Source organism: Peromyscus maniculatus, chromosome 18 (assembly GCF_049852395.1).
Source record: "Peromyscus maniculatus bairdii isolate BWxNUB_F1_BW_parent chromosome 18, HU_Pman_BW_mat_3.1, whole genome shotgun sequence".
NCBI lineage: Eukaryota > Metazoa > Chordata > Mammalia > Rodentia > Cricetidae > Peromyscus > Peromyscus maniculatus.
The window spans coordinates 43,172,750-43,191,581 of record NC_134869.1 but is presented as its reverse complement, the minus strand read 5'-3'; the positions used below and the strand labels follow the sequence as shown (position 1 = coordinate 43,191,581).

Here is an 18,832-nt window from a genome sequence, read left to right as displayed (position 1 = left end):
GGCGGGGCGCCGGGGAGGCGGGGCGCCGGGGAGGCGGGGCGCCGGGGAGGCGGGGCGCCGGGGAGGCGGGGCGCCGGGGAGGCGGGGCGCCGGGGAGGCGGGGCGCCGGGGAGGCGGGGCGGTCTGGACACAGGTGCTAAAGCCATGGCTCTGCGCTAACCAAACATGGGGCTCCCACCGAACTCCTTCCCACCCTTGGCCTCATTTGCCAGCATTTGCAAAGCACGGCGGTGACGCTCGCTGCCCACCCGGAGCGCCTCGCGGCCTCTCCCACTCACGGCAGCCGGCGGCGATGCTCTCGTCCGCGCCATCCGCGCAGTCCTTGTCGCCATCACAGAGCCAGCGCTCGGGGACGCACACGTGGGTGCCGGGGCAGGAGAAAGAGGACGGGCCGCAAGTCTTGCCTTCTGCGCGAGGAGGAGCAAGGGAGACACAGAGCGGCTCAGGGGAGGCCAGGGCCCAGCGGGCAGCCACGACGACAACGACGACACGCCCCACTGGTGTGTGGACTCTCCTCCTTGGGGCACCTCCCCGGGTCCGGCTCGGGTTCCGCCTTACCGCAGTGAGCGGCCTCATCGGAGCCATCGCCGCAGTCATCGCTGCCGTCGCACAACCACTGCTTGGATATACATCGATGGTTCTGGCATTCAAACTGGGCCTCTGAGCAGAACTTGTCTGCAAGAGTTGGAGAATGCAGTGAGGTGGAGAGAGTGGGGGGTGGCAGGTAGGACAGGACCCGAGAGGCTCATCCAGAGCTGAGGTGTGACCCTAGCTAGTCCCTAATGGAAAAGCCGGGTCGTCTCGGAGAAGGGCACTTCCCATAAGGACTATGCGGGTGGGGCCCGGGTAGGGTCTCCACGCCCGCCCTGGGGGGATGCTCGGGGTGCCAGGGCGCTCGGCCACTCACTGCAGTGAGTCTCATCCTCGCCGTGTTCACAGTCGTCCTCTTTGTCACACGTCCAGCTCATGGGGATGCAGCGGCCGCTGGGGCAGGCGAAGTAATTGAGGGGGCACCTGGGACGCTTCACACCTGGGGGTGGAAGGGAGGTGTGAAGTCGCCGCCCACCGCTGCTGCTGGCCCCGGGCCTACCGTTTGCCCGGCCGCTGCCACCACCGGCTGACCTGGGCAGTCCCGCTCGTCACTGTAGTCTCCACAGTCATTGGCGCCATCGCACACCCAGCTGGGTGCGTAGCACAGGGACGTCCGCTCGCAAGGCTGGAAGAGCACGCCTTTCACACCCAGGCGGAAGTAGCTGCTGCAGTCAGTGGCACCTGGTGGAAGGTGAATGTAGTCGGCCCCCATAATCTCACAGCGAGTGGCACTATTAGGAAGTGTGGCTTTGTTGGAGAGGGCGTGGCCTTGTTGGAGGAAGTGTGTCATTGTGGGGGCGGGCTTTCAGGTTTCCTATGCTTAGGATCTGCCCAGCCTCTCAGTTGACTTCCTGTTGCCTGCAAGATGCAGGACTCTCATCTACTTCTCCAGCACCACGTCTGACTGCACACTGCCATGTCCCACCATGATGATAATGGACTGGGCCTCTGAAACTGTAAGGGAGCCACCCCAATTAAACATTTCCTTTATAAGAGTTGCCACAGTCATGGTGTCTCTCTTTATTTATCATGTACACAGTGTTCTATCTGTACATATTCCTGAAGGCCAGAAGAGGGCACCAGATCTCATTACAGATGGTTGTGAGCCACCATGTGGGTGCTGGGAATTGAACTCAGGACCTTTGGAAGAGCAGTCAGTGCTCTTAACCTCTGAGCCATCTCTCCAGCCCGGTCATGGTGTCTCTTTACAGCAAGAGAAACCCTAACTAAGACAGGGGTCATACCCAGTCCCCTCTAAAACACACTCTGGGAGCAGCTGCTGGCCCCATGGTGCCTTGGTTTTCAGAAAGCTTAAGATGCCCTTCCTACCTGCTCCTTCCCTCCGTCCCTCCGTCCCTCCCTCCCTCCGTCCCTCCCTCCCTCCCTCCCTCCATGGATTCCAGGAGCAGGAAGCGGGACAGAGACAGGGCCCAAAAGGCTACAGGCTGCTATGTGGGGCCAGGAAAGCTGGGAGGAAATAAGGCGGAACAGCCTGAGGCAGGAGGGACAAGGGACAGAGATGGCCTGAGGCTGGAGTGGGCATGGGAGGGATGTCACTCACTGCAGTCCATCTCATCGGAGGCGTCCTCACAGTCCACAAACTGGTTGCAGCGACTGGAGTTCCCGATGCAGGACCCGTCCCGGCAGCGGAACTCGCCCACGCCACAGGCTGTCTCTAGAACAGGGCCCGTGAGTACCATCAGGCCCAAGTCCCTCTGTAGGGCCACAAAGGCCCAGGACAGAGCGCCAGCCTGTCTTTGGAGTGCCCTGAACCAGCTCTATTGGGCCTGGGGACACACGCTCGGCCAGAGTGAGGACCCGGTGGAGGCTGAGACCTAACCAGGGTAAGGTCGGGGGCTGAGGCCGGGGCTTGTGCATCCCACTCACTGCTGCATGCGGCACCCCACTCACTGCTGCATGTGGCACCCCACTCACTCACTGCTGCATGCAGCATCCCACTCACTGCTGCACGCAGCACCCCACTCACTCACTGCTGCATGCGGCATCCCACCCACTCACTGCTGCATGCAGCACCCCACTCACTGCTGCACGCAGCGTCCCACTCACTGCTGCACGCAGCACCCCACTCACTCACTGCTGCATTCGGCACCCCACCCACTCACTGCTGCATGCAGCATCCCACTCACTGCTGCACGCAGCACCCCACTCACTCACTGCTGCATGCGGCATCCCACCCACTCACTGCTGCATGCAGCGCCCCACTCACTGCTGCACGCAGCACCCCACTCACTCACTGCTGCATTCGGCACCCCACCCACTCACTGCTGCATGCAGCATCCCACTCACTGCTGCACGCAGCGTCCCACTCACTGCTGCACGCAGCACCCCACTCACTGCTGCACGCAGCACCCCACTCACTGCTGCATGCGGCCTCCCACTCACTCACTGCTGCATGCAGCAGTGATGGTATCCCACTCACTGCTGCATGCAGCACCCCACTCACTGTTGCAGGGAATCTCGTCCGAGCCGTCCCCGCAGTCATCCATCCCGTTGCACCACAGCATGTTGGATACGCAGCGGCCATTGTTACATTGGCGGAAAGTCTTCTTGCAGCGGCGGGAGTCTGCAAGGGTGGGGGGATGTGTGCGGTCACAGCAGGCACGGGTGTGTGTGTGTGTGTGTGCGACCTCTGATGACTTTAGCCCCCTCCTAGGTCCCGGTTCAGACTAATCATTCTGCCCTTTATGAGCTCAGACTAAGGAGCTGGGCCACACGGGCAGGGGCCCGGGGGAGAAGGTCCTAGGCGGCCGCGGTCTGAGGAGAGGGGAGGCTGGGGGAGGGGGGTCCTTACTACAGTAGGAAGGCTTCTCGTCAGACTTGTCCTTGCAGTGGGAGACACCGTCACATGTGAGGCTGAAGCCGATGCATTCGCCGTTGGCGCACTCAAACTCATCTTGGGCCCGACAGGAGGAGTTCAAGGCTGGGGGTGGAGGGGGTTCCGTGAGCTGGGGCCCAGCCCGAGCCCAGCTCTGTCGCCTGGACCGGAGCCTAGAAGGGCCCCCCGTTGTACTGAGGTCCCCCCAGCAGCCTCCACCCCAGCTCCCACGAGCTCCCTCACCCCGGCAGGTGAAGTCCTCCTGGAGGATCCGGCCCCCTCGACAGGAGCAGTTGACGTGGCCTTGGTGGGTGAGCAGGCACAGGTCTTGGCAGCCTCCATTGTTGATTCGGCAGGGGGACAGCTCACCTGAGCGGAGGCAGGGGGACAGCGAGCTGCAGGGTGTGCCCTATTCTGCACACTGCCAAGATGCCCACCCAGTATTCCAGGGCTCTGTATGACCCCAGCAGCCACGGGGAGTTCCCAGCGGTGGGGAGGACCTGGCATGGGGTGCTGGGGTGCTGGGGTATGTGGGCACTGAGGGCTTTGAGATGAATCTTGAAGGAGATTCTAGGTTAAGAAGTTTTGAGATATATGTATAGTGGTGGTCAAGGGTGTGCATAAGACTTGGGAAAGCCTGTTAGTGAAATACACGCACGCACGCACGCACGCACGCACGCACGCACGCACGCACGCACGCACGCACTCACAGACGTATGTGCCCCAGGTCATCTGGGCCTGGTGTAGGTATGTGTGTTTATGTACAGGCATGAGGGGTGGGCATAGGCTGCACCTGGCATGTGGGTATGAAGTCAGGTTTGGGGTGTGGGTAGCTTTGGGTGGAGGGAATTACTAGGCTCTGTGACAGGCTCTCCAGGGATGGGGACAGCTCCTAGAGCAACGCAAGTGTGTGTGTGTGTATGTGTGTGTGTGTGTATGTGCGCACACGCGTGCGTGTGTGTGCATGTGCAGTTTGCACAAGATGGACCCAGGTATGTCAAGTCCATGCATGTCTACAGATGTCTTGAGGGAGCTGGGGTTGAGGGATGTTAGGGCTTTTGCAGTTTCTGGAGGTCTGAAGGTATGTATATTTATCTGTACAACAGAAGTCCAGAGAGACACAAGACTGTAAGGTACAGTGTGTGTGTGTGTGTGTGTGTGTGTATGTGTGTGTGTGTGAGAGAGAGAGAGAGAGAGAGAGAGAGAGAGAGAGCGAGAGAGAGAGAGAGAGAGAGAGAGAGAGAACAGAGAACAGGGCTGGCGGCAGGCCCCACTCACAGCTGTTGGTGTCGTTGGCCACGGCGATGATGCCCATGGGCTGCTGGGGGATGTCCACACGCAGCAGCTTCATGTCACTGCCTACGTACTTGTTGGCCCGCTGCACTGCCCGCCGGACCCAGTCGGTCCAGAAAATATGCTCTCCGTACACCGCCAACCCAAAGGGGTGGACGGGCTCTGACTTGAGGATCACCTGTTGAGACAGGGGCGTGAGCGTGCCCATGTGGTTCAGGCCCTCTTACCAATCCTGACACCACGGTGGGGGCAGGACAAGGGGGGGGGGGCGGGAAGTCACACCACGGGAAGGATTTTTGGATGCAGCTTGCCTTCCGCCTCGTCTAAGCCATGTCAGTACCCCCCAGGGCAAAGGCAAGACTCCTCCCAGCTTTTCTCACCCATGCCCTGGGTCTCCCTGTCTGGTGCTCTGTATCTGGGCAGCCTGGCGGTTCTGACTCGGTTTCCCCTCACGTCCCCGCCCACCCGCCCCACGGACTCACATAGCGGTGGGAGCCGTCGTATTCGCAGCGCTCAATCTTGTCCAAGGTGGCGTCCGAGAAGTACAGCTTCTCCGCCCGGTGGTCGATGGCCAGGCCGTTGGGCGTGCGGATGTCCTTCTCAATGAGCGTCAGGACGTTGGCTCCCGACAGGGCCGCCCGCATGATGCTCGGGTGGAGCTCGTTCCAGTTGGTCCAGAACATCAGGCTGGCGGGAGGGGGCAGAGGGGTCGGGAACCTCAGGGTCGGCCTTGAAGGCCGCCGGCCAACCTCGGAGACAACTAGAACCCAGGATGTGCTCCGCAAACCTGACAGCCACAAAGGTCAGCACAGCCTTGGGGCCTGAGACGAGCCGAACCACTGAACACGCCGTTACTGCGGTACAAGGCCAGACCTGACTTAATGCGTGTGCCCGCAGGGATGCGCTGTGGTGTGGGGAAGGACCTCCTGCTGCTGAGGCAGGAGCCTGGGGTGACAAGCAGGTCGGGCTCCCGGCCTCTGGTGGTGCCTCCACCATTTTCCAGCTAGGTGCCTTTGGGCAACTTACCTGGGCGCCCCGTGCCTCAGTTTCCCCTTGTTCAGTGGGGGATGATACTGCTGCCTCACAGAGGGTCGTAAAAATTAAACAGTGTGCATTCATCTCAAGGACAGAGTTTTCTGTGAGTTTATTGCTAACTGCGCTCTCTGTACTGAAGCTCTTTACCAAACTACCCAGGAAACCCTTGCTAAGTGTAGACTGTCTCCTTGGTCTTGGGCACACGTGGGTCCTCTGTGAATCTGGAGTCTGACCCTCAGCTATGCCCTGCGGTTTGTGGGGTGCTGAGGACCTCAGGGGACATCAATCACAACCGTGGCAGCATGGTCGCCCTCAGACCTTGATTCCTGAGACTCAGCCACCTGACCTGGGGTGGTGAACCCTTTACACACACCTTCGAGACGCACCAAGAACATAAAAAACAGTTCCAGGATAGAACCCGCCCTGGGCCACCCAGGCCTCAGCCTCTCCCTGTTCTCACAGATCTCCAACCTGGGCTTGCCTTGAACTTTCTATGTAGCCAAGGATGACCTTTAACTGCTGATCCTCCTGCCTCCGTCTTCCAAGTGCTGGGACTGTAGAAATCATCCCGGGTCTATGCAGTGCTGGGGTTTGAACTCTGGACTGGACACATGCTAGGCAAGCGGCCCTACCCACGGAGCCACATCTCAGTCCTCTTCCACATCTTTATTCTCCCGGCTCAAATCGATCACAGCAAAACTCGTCTCCTCGGAGGCCCTTGTGGGGTCTGTTCCTCAGGGTCTCTCTGTGTACCCCTGGCTGTCTTGGATCTCACTCTGTAGGCCAGGCTGGTCTCGAACTCAGAGATCTGCCAGTCTTTGCCCCCCAAAGGCAGCACTATCCCTGGCTAGTGGGAACTCTTCATGGGTGACGGTGGCATCTCATTCAGCCTGCCCTGGGCACCATTTATACCATTCTCCCTTCCTCTCTCCACTCCTCGGATAAGGCCTGATGTGTCCCAAGCTAACGTTCAACTAGTTACGCGCCTAATGACCCCCAACTCCACTGTTCCTACCTCCACCTCCCCGAGGCTGAGATTAGAGGCATGCCTGGCCTAAGGGCTCCTTCTTGACTTGGACAGTCCAGCCAGCGGCCTCCACGCCCTCAGGTCCACACTCACAGCGGAGCGTCAACCTGGCTTACATGGGACGCCCCGGGGGTCAAGGGTTTGGCACGGCCGTTCTGTGGGACAGTGTGACGGGGGAGGGGAGGCTCTCTTGGAGCAGGTGGCCAGCAGCTAGAAACACGGTGGACTTTCTACCTGTCCACTGTATGCTTCCCAAGACCAGCCGTGCTCCCGTGGGGCTCAGGAGAAGTATGGCCGAGCCTCGATCCTGACACACTAGCTCTGGGATACCAGGTCCCCGAGACAATCTCGTCTCTCTACTCGGGTGCCGTCCGCCATGGGTGTCCTCCAGGCGCTCCTCAGATTGCTCTGAGCTGCCTCCCTGAGGACATGCTCCCAGACTTCCAGCCAGGGCAGGCCGTTGGCACAGTCACACTGTCCTCGATCCTCCACAGGAGTAGACGGGGCTCGGCACTCTTGCCGCCTCATCCATTCTCTATGTATTGTGGTTTTTCAGACACCACTGGCCCTGGGATATGGGGAGGCCATTTTCCTGGGCTCGGCCGAGAGGAACCCTGTGGGTAACAAGGTGGCTGTCTCTTCTAGAATGGCCGAAAACTTAGCAGGACAGTCTCTCCCGGGAGGCTCCAGGCCCAGGAGGACAGGCCCTGGGCCAGCCCAGACAGGTGAGGTCACCAAGGCTGGGGCAGGGAATCTTTGTGTCCTCAGATGGCTGAGGGGAACAGAGGGTCCTTGTGCTGGGTCTCCTGGGAGGGACCTGGCTAGAGTTACGCCAAGATGAGGAGTGAGGGTCATATTCACCACCCATGTAGTTGTTTCTGGGGTCTGTTGGTCCCTTTGTTTCCTAGGGAAGCTGCTGGTAAACATTCCAACGCTAGCTGATCTGGGACAGGGGTGGGGTGTGTGTGTGTGTGTGTGTGTGTGTGTGTGTGTGTGTGTGTGTGTGTGCATGCGTGTGTGTGCGCGCGCGCGTGCATGCGTGCGCGTGTGTGTGTGTGCGTGTATGTATGTGTGTATGTGTGCATGTGTGTGTGTGTGTGTGTGTGTGTGCATGTGTGTGTGTGTGTGTGTATGTGTGCATGTGTGTGTGTGTGTGTGTGTGTTGCTCAGACACAAGCCAGGACTACTATGGGGAGGGTGTGGCTCACCGGCGGTCCACCCAGCGAGATGAGGAGAACCAGGGCAGGCCAGCTTCCCTGCCCTGCTCAGGCCTGCCATGCCCAGAGCCGTGGACGGTCCCCTTGCTGACCTCCTGTCCTGCTCCCTTCTTGCTTTTCCTGCTTTGAGACCTTGTGCCCACAACCGCCTTCACGGTGCCCCTTGGTCACCGTAGACGCCTGAGACCTCTGCTCAGCTAGGGGCCTTGAGCAGGCCCAGCCCAGGCCTTCCACATGCTCAGGTTCAGTGATCCTTCCTGGACGCTTTGAGTCCTAGCGTCTCAAGGTAGTCAATGCTTTGAACGCGGCTGTGTGACGAATGCCGGTCACAAAGCCGGAGGCGTCCCCTACAGCCCTCAACCTTCCCTTGGGTTCTGACACTTGAATTATCATCCTTGTTCCTACATCATGGAGGACACGGAAGCTCAGAGAGATTGTGCATCTCGAGGAGGCCACACAGCAAGAAACAGGGGCGCCCGCCTTTCCCACTCCCACCGCCCCCCACCCCCCGGGCCCAGCAGCTCACTTCTGGCACTCATCCAGCACAAAGGCCCTTGGATGGTCGTCTCCGGACATGGTGATGACGGTCTCCCTCTCAAAGGCTCCCGGGCGCGTCTGGTCCACGGTGTGGCGGGTGATGGTGGACGTGGTGTAGCTTGTCCAGTACAGCGTGTCCCAGCCGCGGTGATAGGCCAGGCCTTCCACAGAGCCAACATCTGTGAAGAGAGAGAAGCGGCCGTGGCTTGAGGGGGGCCAGAGAGAAGCTGAGGGGCAGCCTGGCAGGCGACAAGAAAGACGCCACTTCCAGAGAGGCCGTGAGCCGGAACGTTTTGTAAAGCAGACGCGAGGTCGGGTTAAAGAACATGAACAGAGCCACAGCTGGACAGTGGTGCAGGCCACGGCCAGGGGAGGCTCAGGGGCTCCTCTGTGCCCGTCCGTCCGTCCATGCGGCTGCCAGAGGCCGAGCACGCTGAAGGACGAACAGCTGGAAGGGAGAGGCTGGGAAGGGAGGAGCCCGGCTCCCAGTCTCTCCTGATGGAGCCGAGATTAAGAGTGTCCCGTTTGGCTGCTGGGGACGGAGCCAAGGTCCTGTACATGCTAAGCACGTCCTCCAGCACTGAGCTGCGCCAGCCCTCGGTCACTCCATTTGCAGACACAGACAGGACACTGTGGACAAAATGTCCCAGAACTCTGAAAGGACGGGCCTGCTCTCCTGCTGCTGTATACGCTACATATGCTGTGCCTAGTTCAGTGCCTGGATGGTCTGGAAGGACCTGTCGATGAAGAGAGGGAGCTAATGGGGGCTGCGCTTGCCTAGCATGCACCAGGCTCTGGGTTCAAGTCCTAGTACCTATAAAAAAGGCTAAGTAGTGCACACCTATAACCCCCGAGACCATACAAAGGAGCTGAAAGGCTGTCTTCCGCGGACAGCGCTGAGGTTTTCACTGCTCTGGTACAGTCTCTGGCTGCTGAGCTCAGCCTGCATGTATGCGCACGCTTCTAAGACCCTGACTCCTAAGCTGGGCGGTGGTGGCGGCGGCGCACGCCTTTAACCCCAGCACTCTGGAGGCTGAGGCAGGCGGATCTCTGAGTTCGAGGCCAGCCTGGGCTACAGAGTGAGATCCAGGACAGCCAGGGCTACATGGAGAAACCCTGTCTGGGGGTGGGGGAGGGGAAAGACCCTGGCTGAGGTCGGGTAGGACGCTCTCTGGAGTCACTGAATCCTACACGTGACCAGAGTTGCACCTGGGCCCGCGTCTACTGCCGGTGGTGTGTATCCTGAGGCAGAAGGGGAACAGTGCCAGGAAGGAACCGGCCTCCTTCTGGCTCCAAACAAGCGAAAATGTGCAGGTCACTACCCTGGCAGTGGACGTGGCCAGCCCTTAGGACAGCGGTCCTCAACCTTCCTAACGCTGCGACCTTTAACACGGTCCCTCATGCGGTGGGGACCCCAACCATAAAATGACTTTCGTTGCTCCTTCATTCATAACTGCACTTTTGCTACCGTTGTGAATCGTAATGTAAACATCTGATATGCAGCAAATCTGACACGCGACCCTAGTGAAAGGGTCATTTGCCCCCCCCCCACCACGAGGGGGGGTCTCGACCCACAGGCTGAGAACCCCTGCCTTAGGACCACGCCGCAGGTGGGATTGGGAGTCCGCGCCGACCACCCCCCCCTCCCACCCCTCCGGGGGCGGCCTCGGGCTCGGCTCACTCTCCACGATGGTGGTCCTCCCGGAGCCGTCGTCGTTGATCTGCTGGATGTTCCCGAAGTGGATGTCGCTGAAGAAGATGCGGTTAGGGGTCCCCGGGGAGGTGCCCGCTCGGTAGTCAAAAGCCAGGGCGATGACGTTCTTCATGTGCTCGGGGTCTTCGAAGGGCTGCACCGGCGCGTTGAGGTTGCGCTCATCCGACAGGTGGATGCTCTTGAGGATGGTCCGCTCCGAGTAGAGCAGGTAGCCGGCGTACTCCCGGCACGAGGCCCCGTCTTCCGCCAGCATCCCGTGGGCGCAGGCGCAGGCCCGCTGCCCGCCACCCCGGTACAGGCACAGTTGCTGGCACCCACCGTTGGCTACCGCACACACGTTGGTACCTGGGAACGGCGTCGGGAGGTAAGTTCAGTGCACGGTGGTGTAAGGCTCTTTGGGTGCCTCTGTCCCCTGGGGATCCCAGCCGGAAATTTCGGCCGGGCCCCCGCTCAGCCAAGGTATCGGACCCAATACCCAGATCTGTTCTGCTGCTCCGTCTTTCCTCCCCGCCCCCGGCTCGTGTGAGTCCCTGGAACGTTCCTCGAAGGCTCGGCCTTCTCTCCTGTTCCCTCTTCTTCCCAGGCCAGGCTGCCCTTGTTCACCTCTCCGCCCTGGCCCGCCCGCCGCCCAGCCTCACCTTTCTGCCTGTCCCTGTTGAAGACCTTGATGTCTTTAAGCTGCACCCCGATGCCCGTTCTCAGGGGCACCGGGTCTGTGGCGTTGTCCTTGCACCCGCGCTTGATGGAGCCGTTGGCGTGAGTTCTGGAGGGAGGAGAGGCGTGAGGGCAGGGTGCCAGGAAGCCAGAACGGAGAGTCGCCCGGGAGACGCGGGGCACGGCCCTCACCTGTCACTCCAGTAGATGAAATCCTCGAACACGGACACCGAGAACATGTCCATGTTGTTGCTGGACAGGACCACCTCACGGTTCTCGCCCGTCTCCAGGTCGATGCGCTCGATCTTGTCCATCCGGGCATCACACCAGTACAGCTTCCCGCCCTGCAGGTCAGAAGCACCCACCTCACTGCAGGGCCCTCACTTCTAGTCAGTGCGCATCCCGGGCGGCAGTAAGTGCATGGTCAGCGCTACACCCTCTGCTCCCCACTTTTTTTTTTTTTTAAAGATTTATTTATTTATTACATATACAGCATGTATGACTGCAGGCCAGAAGAGGGCACCAGATCTCATTACAGATGGTTGTGAGCCACCATGTGGGTGCTGGGAACTGAACTCAGGACCTCTGGAAGAGCAACCAGTGCTCTTAACCTCTGAGCCGTCTCCAGCCCCTGCTCCCCACTTTTAAATTTTTATTATTTAATTTATTACTATTGCCATTGTTTGAAGTATTGGAGACTAAACCCAGGGCTAAGCATGTTAGGGAACAGCTTCAGCCTCTTTCTTCTCGATTTATTTAAAGTTTTTGAGACAAGGTGTTTTTTGTTTTTGTTTTCTTGTTTTTCTTTTTTAGGATTTCTCTGTGTAGTCCTGGCTGTCCTGGAACTTGCTCTGCAGATCAGGCTGGCCTCAGATTCACCGAGTTCCACCTGCTTCTGCCTCCTGGGTGTTGGGATTAAAGGCGTGCGCCACCACAGCCTACAAGACAAGGTCTTAACTGGATAGCCCAAGCTGGTCTTAAACTCACTATTGGAGCCAAGACTGGCCTCAAACTTGAAGTGATCCTCCCGTCCCAGCCTCGCGAGTGCTGGGGTTATATGGGCATTCTCTACCCCACGCAGGTTTCTCGCACTCCACACGGGGATGACCACCCCGACCCACACCGCCCTAGGGCAGATGACTGCTCCAGGTGATGGGTGGGTCAGAAGACTCCAGAGCACTTCCTGGTCCACGTCTAACCCTGCTTTTGGTTATCCACAGGGAAAATGGTAGGGAAAGGCCCAGGGCCACCTACTCCACCAGCTCCGGGGCGTGTCCCTACCTGATAGTCCACTGAGATGCCATTGGGCCAGCTGATACTGACATTCACTAGCACCAGTCTCTCTGTGCCATCGAGGCGAGACCGCTCAATGCGTGGGTAGTGACCCCACTCGGTCCAGAACAAGTACCTGCGGAGCAGGGATGGAAGCCGGGGGTCAGAGCCCATACCACGCAGGCGCTGGGCCTTGTCAGTATAAACCGTGGTCACAGGGCCAGGGCCAGGGCCAAGCCAGCGTGCCTAACTCCTTACCCCTTCTCCGGGTGCACAGTGATGGCCCGAGGCTTGTCTAGACCCTGGGAAATGACCACATAACGGAAAGAGCCATTGAGCCTGGCGACCTCGATGACGTCGAAGCCCTGGTCTGTCCAGTAGATGTTGCCTGAGGACGGAGTTGGTTCAGGAAGATTGGTAGAGAGCCACGTACTCGGTCCCCTCCACCCAAATTTCCCCCGAAGCTCCCGCCGCCGGCTCCGGCCCATACCTGCTCAGACCTCGTGTCTCCTGGGCCTCTCTGCCTCCCCCCCCCCCAGAGCCCCTCACCCCTCCCACAGCTCACCCGCAATCCAGTCCACGGCAATGCCTTCCACACGGCCAATGCCATTGGTCACCACATCCTCTCGCCACGTCTGGTCGCGCTTGGCCCGGCTGATGGTGCTCAGGCCCATGTCCACCCAGTAAATAGTGTCGTTTTCTGGAAACAGGGGCAGACGTGAGAATGGCCGTCCATGCAGGGGCAAGCCAAGGGGGTCAGACCGCGTGGAGGGTCAGGACAGAGGTGAGTGAAGGCTGGAGGGGCCGGGACGACAGCGGGGAGGAAGGGGTGGGGCGGCTGCTACAGTCAGGACAGGCAGCGCTTCTGACTTTGACTTCAGACTGCACATGCGTGCACACACACACGTGCACGCGCACGCGCGCACACTCACTCGCACGCGCACGCACACACATGCTCACTTACACTCACACACATGCACACACTCACTCTCACGCTCACACGCACACACTTACACACCTGCACACACTCACTCACACACTAACACACACACCACTCACTCACCCACTCACCCACTCACGCGCGCGCACACACACACACACACACACACACACACACACACACACACACACACACACACGTATCCCGCTAAGCTATCAGGGCATGCTGACCCGTCCCCAAGGCCAATAGCTCACCAGCATGGAAGTCGATCCCAACAGCCAGTGAAGTTCCCGACACGGGGACCAGGGCGTCTGACTTGTCGTTGGGATCCAGCGGGATCCCCCGGATCCCCTCGTGCACGGAGTACAGGAGAAAAGAGCCCACACCTGAAACACAGGGACTCTTCAGGCATGCGCCTTACGGAGGAAACCTGGCTCCTATCACCCTCACCCTGTTTCTCCTCGGCGCCCTTCTGACAGATTCTCCAGCCATTGACCTCAGCACACTCACACCCGGTTTGAGGCCGGGAGCCTGGACGTGGCTCACCTGACTGGGTGGAGCCTCCAAGGCCCCGGCTCGGAGGGACCACCTGCAGAACCAATGGTCACCACCAGAGGGCAGAAAGAGACTTAGGTTTCTTTCTCGGCACCCGGCCTCCACTTAATTCAACCCTGTGCCTTCCAAGGCCCTCGGGCGAGGCCGTGAGGATCAGAGCAGACCGCTACCGTGGCGAGGATCCCAAAATCTGGATTCCCAGTTTGGCACTGGTTTTGACCTTCATTTTCTCTCCATCCTGCGTCTACTCTATTCCTAATCCTCTTCCAGCACGATGTTGCCAGCACCTTGCGTGCTCCTGGGCCAGCCCCGCTCCCAGTTTTCCCAGGTCTTGGGAGGCACCACTACCCATGCATCCCAGAATCCTCCCGCCCCCCCCCCCCCCCGACTTCCATCCCTTTGACACAATATGTGCCCCAATAAATCCCCCCCCATAGGCCTTTTGTTGCTTGAGCTCTGTTAAAGAAAAAAAGCATCGTCAGGTGCATTTGGGGAACCCCAGACACTAAAGGTCTTCTCTTGAAAGATGCTCAGTGCACACAGGTACATTCGAGGCTCTGAGCGGCTGTGCAGCAGAAACAAAACAAAACGAAAAACAAACAAACAAAAGAACCCAACCACGTCTCCACTCGCCTGGCCCAGAGTTCCTTCTCTAACTTAACCCACCCACATCAAAGCAGGAAGTTTCTGGCAGAGGACTTTAGGGAAAAGTGCTGTCCTGGGGCAAGCCTGTAAATGGGCAAGTTCTTGTGAAATGTCTCGAGTCTCATCCCTCCCCTGAAAGCCAGCCACGGCCCAGCCCGGAGCCTGACTCCTCAGACACACACTTCTCACGGTCTCCTGACTGGTCTAACTGCCTCGGTTTCTCCCTCCCCCGACGCTGCCAGCGTTCTGCCGCCAGGTTAATCTCCTCCAAACACCACTTTCCAGGCACACCTGACTGAGAAGCCACAGGCGCCCCACCCTCCCTCACAGCCTTATCACAGACTTCCCACACTCGGCCCCACGCCGGGCTCAGGGGCCCTGGCCCTGGACGGCTTTAGCTGCATTTCTTGCCTCTGGTGTGGTCTGAGTATGTGTGTGTCCCCTCTGTGTGCACATGTGGCTGGATTAGAACCCAGGACTCAGGGCATGCTAAGGGCACTCTACCTCTGTACCACCAACCTATTTCTTCATTGCGCCAAGCACCAAATTCTACCCGTGCTATAAACCCAGGGCACAGCATGCCTCTTCAGCCAAGCTGGCCTGCCTCTGTCACCCGGTGTCCACCTCACCAACACCTACGGCAGACACTGGACAGTGACCCATCTTCTGGCTCAAGCTTTTTATCCCTGGTACCCAGAAGAGTGATGCTTGATGAGCCTCGAACCCTGAAGATGCCTGGTAACGGGCGATGAACACCGTCTTTCCCAAATGCAGGATGTGGCAGTGTGGCCGCGGTGTGTGTGTGTGTGTGTGTGTGTGTGTGTGTGTGTGTGTGTGTGTGTCCAGGGTTAGGCCGGGAGGTGTCGGGAACTGACCCTCGCAAGCTTGCTGGCCACTCCGGAGGCTGTAGCCCGCTGTGCACATACAGGAACGGGTCGTCTCCGACGTCGGCAGGCAGAGCTGGGAACAGTCGCCATTGTTGACGCTGCAGGGGTTGGTGCCCTCGCGCTCTGGGGAAGGGCAGTGGATGGAGCGGAAGGGTTAGGTGGCCTTCACGGGAGACTCAGATACGGGCTTGGGCTGCTCGGTGATGGGGGGGTCACTGGATTCACCTTGGACCCGTCAGGGTCCCACCCCACCCAGCTCTCGGGCCTTTTATCTCTTTAGGCCTTTGGACCTCCTAGCCAGACTGCGAGCCTACGCGACACCTCAGTGGAGATCAGGAAAAGGGGTCCCCGGGGGTGATGAGCGGAGCCCGACCCACCCTTTACTCCCCTGGCCCACCGCGGCGGCAGGCCGCTCACGGTGACAGCTTTGAAGGCCCTCTCTGACTCCCATCCCCGCCCCCGCAGGCCCTCTGGATACCACACCCCTCGCCCACTGCCTACCTAGCTGGATGCTCTCGTCGTACACTTTCATGTGCATAACCAGCGTGGTGCTATTCCGCAGCACCACGGACCCGGAACCATCGGCCTTGTTGCATGTGCCCATCTTCTCCGACAACTGATCTGCCCACCACAGCTTGTCCCCTGGGGCAACAGGAGGGAATAAGACCCTCGGCCAAGCCCTCCGCTCAACCCTCCTGCAGAAGTCACTAGGCTCAGGGAGTGGCCAGTGGTACCCAGGAGACCCCCCCCCCCCCCCCCGCCCCCACCATCCAGCCAACTGTGCCTGGCCTGCCCTCCTATCATCCCCCCCCCTCCCACCCAAGCCCTCACCCATGATGGCCAGGGCGGTGGCCTTGCCCAGCTGGCTCCGCATGGTGTCGATGATCTCCAGCCCGCTCCCGTCTAGATTGCAGCGGTTGATGGTGTGGTTCCCAGAGCTGATCCAGTACAGTTTGCTCTCGGGGAAATCGATGGCCAACCCTGGCAGAGGAATGGGGGGTGGGGGGGTGGGGGGTGTCACAACCACGGAGCCTGGCACCAGGGCCGCACCCAGGGCTGGGAACGGAGAAGGATGTATGGATCCGGGAAGAGTTGGGGTGAGAACAGGCACTAAGCTGGGGATTGGCAGAGGCCGAGGGCACCGGAGAGACACTAGGAACACCTAGCTGGGGAGCCGGAGGCCTGCAGGCGCAGGCAGGGCAAGCGCGTACCCACAGGGCCCTTCTGGCCACTGAAGAGCAGAGTGCGGTTGCTGCCGTCCATGTTGGCCATGCTGATGTTGTCACCGTCGGTCCAGTAGAGCTTGCTGGGAAGAGGACCAAGAGAGGGTGAGAGTCCTCTCCTTCCCTCCTCACACGGGTGCTCCCCAGCCCCGGGCCGCGGACTCACCCACGAAGCGGGTGGACGACCAGGCCGTGAGGTTGTTCCAGACCCTGGACCACCGCGTTCTTGAAGGAGCCGTCCAGCCGGGCCACGTTAATCTGCTTCTTGTTGGTGTCATAACTCGTCCAGAAGAGATTTCGGGACACCCAGTCCACAGCCAGCCCGTGGGCATTTGGTAAGTCTGAGGGCACAAACGGGGAGTCGGTGGTGGGTATATGCAGGGTAGAGGACGAGGAGACTATGGTTTCTAGGGAACGAGGGCCAAGAAACTGGGTCTAGTCGGGCGGTGGTGGTGGTGGTGGTGGTGGTGGTACACGCCTTTAATCCCAGCACTCGGGAGGCAGAGGCAGGTGGATCTCTGTGAGTTCGAGGCCAGCCTGGTCTACAGAGCAAGTTCCAGGACAGGCACCAAAACTACACAGAGAAACCCTATCTCAAAAAACAAAACAAGGGCCTGGAGAGATGGCTCAGAGGTTAAGAGCACTGACTGCTCTTCCAGAGGTCCTGAGTTCAATTCCCAGCAACCACATGGTGGCTCACAACCATCTGTAATGAGATCTGGCGCCCTCTTCTGGCCTGCAGGCATGTATGCAAGCAGAATACTCTATACATAATACATAAATCTTTAAAAACAAACAAACAAAAAGGATGATGATGAGGAAGAAGAAACTGGGACTGGAGCACTAAGCAGAGACGCGGTTTGGAGAAAGGACGTCAGGACTATGGGGGACGTGATTGTTGCCAGCCCTGGGGTCGGGGACGGCGCCAGAACCTGCAGAGACGACGGTCTCCACGCCTGTGCCGTTGATGAAGGCCCGCTTGATGGCCTGTGTCCGCACGTCGGACCAGTAAACCCGCTGCTCGCGGGCATCGTAGTCCAGCACGGTGACGTTGTCGATGTCGGGCACCGTGAAGGAGATGATGTAGTTGTAGTAGGGAGCGTCCAGGTCCACGCCCCGGATCTCCATCTGACGTGCGTACAGCAGGAACTTCTTAAACTCTGCGGGGCGCAGGCCGGTCACCGAAGGCAGCCTCTGGCCTTCAGGGTTCCTGCCTAGGTTAGGTCCCTCCCCCGGGTCCCCTCTGATGATGCTCGCTTTCACTATGACAGCGGTCCTCAACCGTCTTAATCCCTCAAACCCTTTCAGACAGCGCCTCATGCTGTGGTGACCCCCCCACCACAAAATTATTTCATTGCTACTCCGTAACTCTAACTTCGCCATGGTCACGAAGGTCACAGCGTAAATATCTAATACGCAGCATATCTGATATGCGGCCCCTGTGAAAGGGTCATTCGCTCCCCCCCAAAGGGGTCACGACCCACAGGTCGAGAACCACTACAAAGAGGAACTCCCGCCTCTGTCAGTCTGCTGACAGCTGTGGCAAGAGGGTTTGGGGTCCCCCCTCTGGCCATTCCTCTGCTTAACATGAGGGCCCTCAGATCCCCCCCTTCAGCCTCAGTTTACCCACAGCCCGTTGCGGGAAGCGGCTTCTTACCGTAGCAGGTGGTGTTGTCTTTGAGCTTCATGAGGTGGGGGCAGGCACAAGAGACGGTCCGGTTGTAGTTGATGAGGCAGAGGTGGGAACAGGGGCCCCGGCCCCCGTTGGCCTCGCACGGGTTCGGAGCTGACCCAGAGAGAAGACGGCGAGAGCGTCTCACGACGGGATCCCCCCTACCCCGTCCTTCCCATCCGGGTCCCACCCCAACGCTCGCGCTCCGTGCCCGCACAGGCCCCTTCCTTACCCATGGGCTGCCGGGAGGGGTGATACACCTGCAGGTCGAAGGGCTGCGTGTTGGTCCTCTGCACCACGGTGACGTTGTGGCCCGTCCACTTGTTGGCCTTGGCCAGCGTGTTTGTCCGCCAGTCCGTCCAGTACACCTCCCCCCCGTACAGCGTCACCGCAAACGGGTGTGACAGGAATTCATGTCCCCGAAGCACCTCCATGTGACCGGAGCCGTCGTACCGGGCTGAGTAGATGGCATCCGACCTGAGAGTGTGATCGAGGGGGCAGTGAGGGTCTCGGTGAGGTACCCCGCCCACAGGGGTACCCCAGGGGACAACAACGCCTTTCCTGAGCCCCGTCAGGTGACCAAAGAAAGAACCCAAGACCGAGCGGGGACGGGATGGGGTGGGATTGGGATCCTAGCCTCATGACCCCCAAGGGGAGTCTTCCAGACTTCCAGGCTTGCAGATGGCATCTGGAGCTCTGGTGTGAGTTAGGGGAAAAAGGCAGGCAGAGCCCTC

The 18,832-nt window shown here is 59.6% G+C and overlaps 1 protein-coding gene across 1 annotated transcript in view; it reads right to left on the bottom strand.

Moving 5' to 3' along the window:
- The window catches only part of Lrp1 (LDL receptor related protein 1), an 84,198-nt gene that overhangs the window by 18,070 nt on the left and 47,296 nt on the right, over positions 1–18,832 (bottom strand). Inside the window, exons 27-52 of the mRNA XM_076554084.1 lie at positions 18,331–18,575; positions 18,084–18,212; positions 17,359–17,586; positions 16,593–16,767; positions 16,415–16,509; positions 16,035–16,184; positions 15,705–15,845; positions 15,192–15,326; positions 13,371–13,502; positions 12,742–12,876; positions 12,435–12,564; positions 12,186–12,312; positions 11,097–11,248; positions 10,889–11,013; positions 10,218–10,595; positions 8,526–8,715; positions 5,203–5,407; positions 4,706–4,898; positions 3,671–3,796; positions 3,404–3,532; positions 3,056–3,175; positions 2,153–2,266; positions 1,123–1,272; positions 908–1,030; positions 559–675; positions 279–407 (exon numbers count right to left, since the gene is read on the bottom strand). Of these exons, the coding sequence (XP_076410199.1) occupies positions 279–407; positions 559–675; positions 908–1,030; positions 1,123–1,272; positions 2,153–2,266; positions 3,056–3,175; positions 3,404–3,532; positions 3,671–3,796; positions 4,706–4,898; positions 5,203–5,407; positions 8,526–8,715; positions 10,218–10,595; positions 10,889–11,013; positions 11,097–11,248; positions 12,186–12,312; positions 12,435–12,564; positions 12,742–12,876; positions 13,371–13,502; positions 15,192–15,326; positions 15,705–15,845; positions 16,035–16,184; positions 16,415–16,509; positions 16,593–16,767; positions 17,359–17,586; positions 18,084–18,212; positions 18,331–18,575 (4,073 nt within the window). The remainder of the gene's footprint in view (positions 1–278; positions 408–558; positions 676–907; positions 1,031–1,122; positions 1,273–2,152; positions 2,267–3,055; positions 3,176–3,403; positions 3,533–3,670; positions 3,797–4,705; positions 4,899–5,202; positions 5,408–8,525; positions 8,716–10,217; positions 10,596–10,888; positions 11,014–11,096; positions 11,249–12,185; positions 12,313–12,434; positions 12,565–12,741; positions 12,877–13,370; positions 13,503–15,191; positions 15,327–15,704; positions 15,846–16,034; positions 16,185–16,414; positions 16,510–16,592; positions 16,768–17,358; positions 17,587–18,083; positions 18,213–18,330; positions 18,576–18,832) is intronic.